Here is a 3,023-nt window from a genome sequence, read left to right as displayed (position 1 = left end):
GGGCGTCTCCCCGCCCTCCGCAGGAGCGGCGAGCCACAGTCGGTGGGAGCTGGGGCGGTTTGCTCTGGGGTCAGGCTGGATTGACCCTTGTTCGTGTCCGCTGTGGGGTGCTGCCGCAGACAGACCCGGGGTCTGTCCCACCCTGCTGTGCCCCGCTCTGTGTGTGACCGGCCTTTTGCTTTTCTCCCTGCAGTAACCCCAAAGTCCAGATAGAAGCAATCGAGGGGGGCGCGCTGCAGAAGCTCCTGGTTATTCTGGCTACGGAACAACCCCTGGCTGTCAAGAAGAAGGTGAGCAAGTGGGGGTGCACCTCTGGGAAAAGCCATTTTTGTGCCAAACTTGATGTTAGCGCTCCTCGGAACGTCGCCGACATCGTGGGCGTGCGGGACGCTGCGCTGCTCCCCGTGCTGGGTGGGCTCCAGTCCACCCCAGGGTGCTGCGGGTCTCACCCCCGCTGCCAGCAGTGGCACGCACGGCAACTCTGCCAGCCCCGCGGGGGACAGGGCTGGGCACTGCGGCTCCTCTTGGGAGGAAAGGCAGGGGTCCCCATGGCGGGGTTAATGATCAGAGGCTAACGAACATGGGAGCTGACGTTTGGAAGGAGCTAATTGCCGGAGCCAGCCCTGTGTCCTGCCTTTGGCAGGGGCTTTGGAGCAAGCCGAGCAGTGCCAAGAGCCCCCAGCCAAATGTGCAGCGCTGTCCATCGGGGTGGGGGCTTCCTCACTGCCTCCCTCTCTCCCTCCTCGCCGTACTCCCTGGAGCATGAGATCTCATTACCCTCGCTTTAGCGTGCGATGCCGCCTCTGTTTATGGGCCGTAAAGTTATCTGGCGGCTCCCGAAAACCCAGATGCGCTGTTGAACATGGTGACCTCCTGTGAGAGGGGGTTCGGCGGGGCGAGGGAACCACCGGCTCTTTCATTCACCCGCTGTTACGCACGCAGCAGTGTGCTGCCAGTCTTTTAACAACCTCCTATTCCCCTTTAGTCCATGGTAAGAGTCTTCCAGTGTGTGAAAGACCAGAGCATGGGAGAGGCTGGGGGACCTCTTTGCTTTTGGCCACGGGTCAGAGGAGGTCCCGGCCACAGAGGTGCACCACAGGATGCTCTGTGCTCAGAAACTCCTCCCAGGAGTGCCCGTGGCTCCATCCGGAGCTAATTTTGGGGTGGGAAGGAGGGCTGGGGCATGCAGATGCCCTCACCAGCATCGCTTGAACCCCTGGCTGGTGGGTGCGGGACAATTCTCTCCAGTGAGCCTGAATGTGTCCTGCTGGCAGCTCCTGGAGAAGAGAGAGAGGGATGAGCTCAGTATTGTCTGCATCTACACGTGGCCTTAGGAGAACCTCTGTGGATTGACCCTCCTTTTCTAGGAGGACAGAGGCTTTTAATTTCCAGTTGCCATGCTGTATATAGTCTCTCATCTCTCTCCAGGCCAGGATCCTGAGCACAGGTCTGTGCCCCAGCCCCTTCCCATGTGGGGCAGCAGCCCACGGCTCCCACTCGGGTGGGTTTTCTGCACTGGGGCTTGCAGCGGTGCACGGTAGTGAGGCCGAAAGTGCATTTCTTCCCTTCCCCATCCTTTGGCCTATGGTTAAAAAAGGAGACAGAAGCATCCTCTGATTCATCGGCGGCAACTCGGAAGATGGAAAATAGAAACAAACGGGACTGGGGAGGACATGCTGTCAGCTCGGATCTGTCCATGGAGAGCAGGGGATGCATGGCCCACCTCGGTGTGCAGAGGCGCCGGCTCGGCTCGGCTCACTGGCAGGCACCCAGACGAGCAGCCCAGTCCACGCTCGAGCAGCAGCCCTGCCCCAGGCGGCATCAGCCTGTCCCCTCCGCAAACCCACGGTCGTGAAAAGCAGACCAGTGTAAAATTCAGCGGTTGGCCCCTAATTGCCTGCTCGGTGTTAACCCCGTGCCTCTCGAGGCCCAGGAGGCAAGTGCAGGTGTGCTGGTGTCTTTTGCTGGCGGTGCGTGATGCTACACCATGACAGACCCTGTTTTGGGGCCACGTCCCAGCAAACAGCATGGTCTTGCCCTCCAGCCGTGTGGGTGCAAGGGAGAGGATGCTCCTCAGGGATCCAAGTCATCTCAAGGGGATCAGGCTCTGCGGAGCGGTGCTGAACCCCACCTTTGCCCTGTCCTTAGCCCATAGCCAGAGTCTGTACCGAGGACCAGTGGGGGCTATCTGCGAGCAGAAGCGATGGCATTGGGTCTGTTCAGGTGCTGGCCACAGGTCCCTCTGGGTTATCGTTCTAGCAAACACGGTGACAGTCCAGGTTGGAGTTTGGGTGGAAGTCATCCAAGTTTGGGCAGCCTCGCAGCAGCCGGGAGGGTTGGGACTGGGAGGAAAGAGGGCTCTTGGAGATGCCCCTTGGTGAGCAGAGGTTTGATTGCATCTGCTGGGGAGCTCTGCACAAATAGTGTGCAGAGTGTGTTTCTTCTGTCCGTGGGGGAAGCCAGGAAGAGAGGCGGCAGCCGTGGCCACCGTGCTGATGGACCTCTCTCCCCACCAGGCTCTCTTCGCACTGTCCTCCATGCTGAGACACTTCCCCTACGCCCAACAGCAGTTCCTCAAGCTGGGAGGCCTCCAGGTCCTCAGGAGCCTCTTCAGGCAGAAGGGGATGGAGACCTTGCATGTCCGTGTGGTGACGCTCCTCTACGACCTCATCGTGGAGAAGGTGAGGAGCCGGGAGGGAGGGGACGGGACCCAGCCAGGCGCTCCACCCAAAGCCAACCTTCAGCCAAAGGGGCTGTCGAGCATCCCTGCAGATGAGGGCGAGGAGGGGCCGATCCAGCATCGGTGCTGGTCCATGCTGTTGGGATGAGTTCCCTCCAGCCCACGGGCCACTGCTGCGGGGGACGAGCGCTCTGGGAGAGCCCAGAGCGAGCTTAAATCTTTATTTTTCATCAAACCACCATCTCCATTTCCACCTGAGGGTGTTTAAATAACAAAATGGCAAGGACATGAGTAGGGGACATAGACGCTGGACTGCGGTGAGCTCGGCTGCAGCGGCCAGCCC

General features: G+C 60.2%; 1 protein-coding gene across 1 annotated transcript in view; it reads left to right on the top strand.

Annotated features, from left to right (window-relative positions):
- Positions 1-193: 193 nt before the first annotated feature.
- The window catches only part of LOC104622064 (nucleotide exchange factor SIL1-like), a gene marked incomplete at its 5' end in the record, with an annotated part of 5,061 nt that continues 2,231 nt past the window's right edge, over positions 194-3,023 (top strand). Inside the window, 2 exons of the mRNA XM_010288722.1 lie at positions 194-290; positions 2,517-2,681. Of these exons, the coding sequence (XP_010287024.1) occupies positions 194-290; positions 2,517-2,681 (262 nt within the window). The remainder of the gene's footprint in view (positions 291-2,516; positions 2,682-3,023) is intronic.

This window comes from Phaethon lepturus, unplaced genomic scaffold (assembly GCF_000687285.1).
Source record: "Phaethon lepturus isolate BGI_N335 unplaced genomic scaffold, ASM68728v1 scaffold26606, whole genome shotgun sequence".
Classification (NCBI taxonomy): Eukaryota; Metazoa; Chordata; class Aves; order Phaethontiformes; family Phaethontidae; genus Phaethon; species Phaethon lepturus.
The sequence above is the reverse complement of the archived record's forward strand: the minus strand, read 5'-3'. Positions and strand labels throughout refer to the sequence as shown.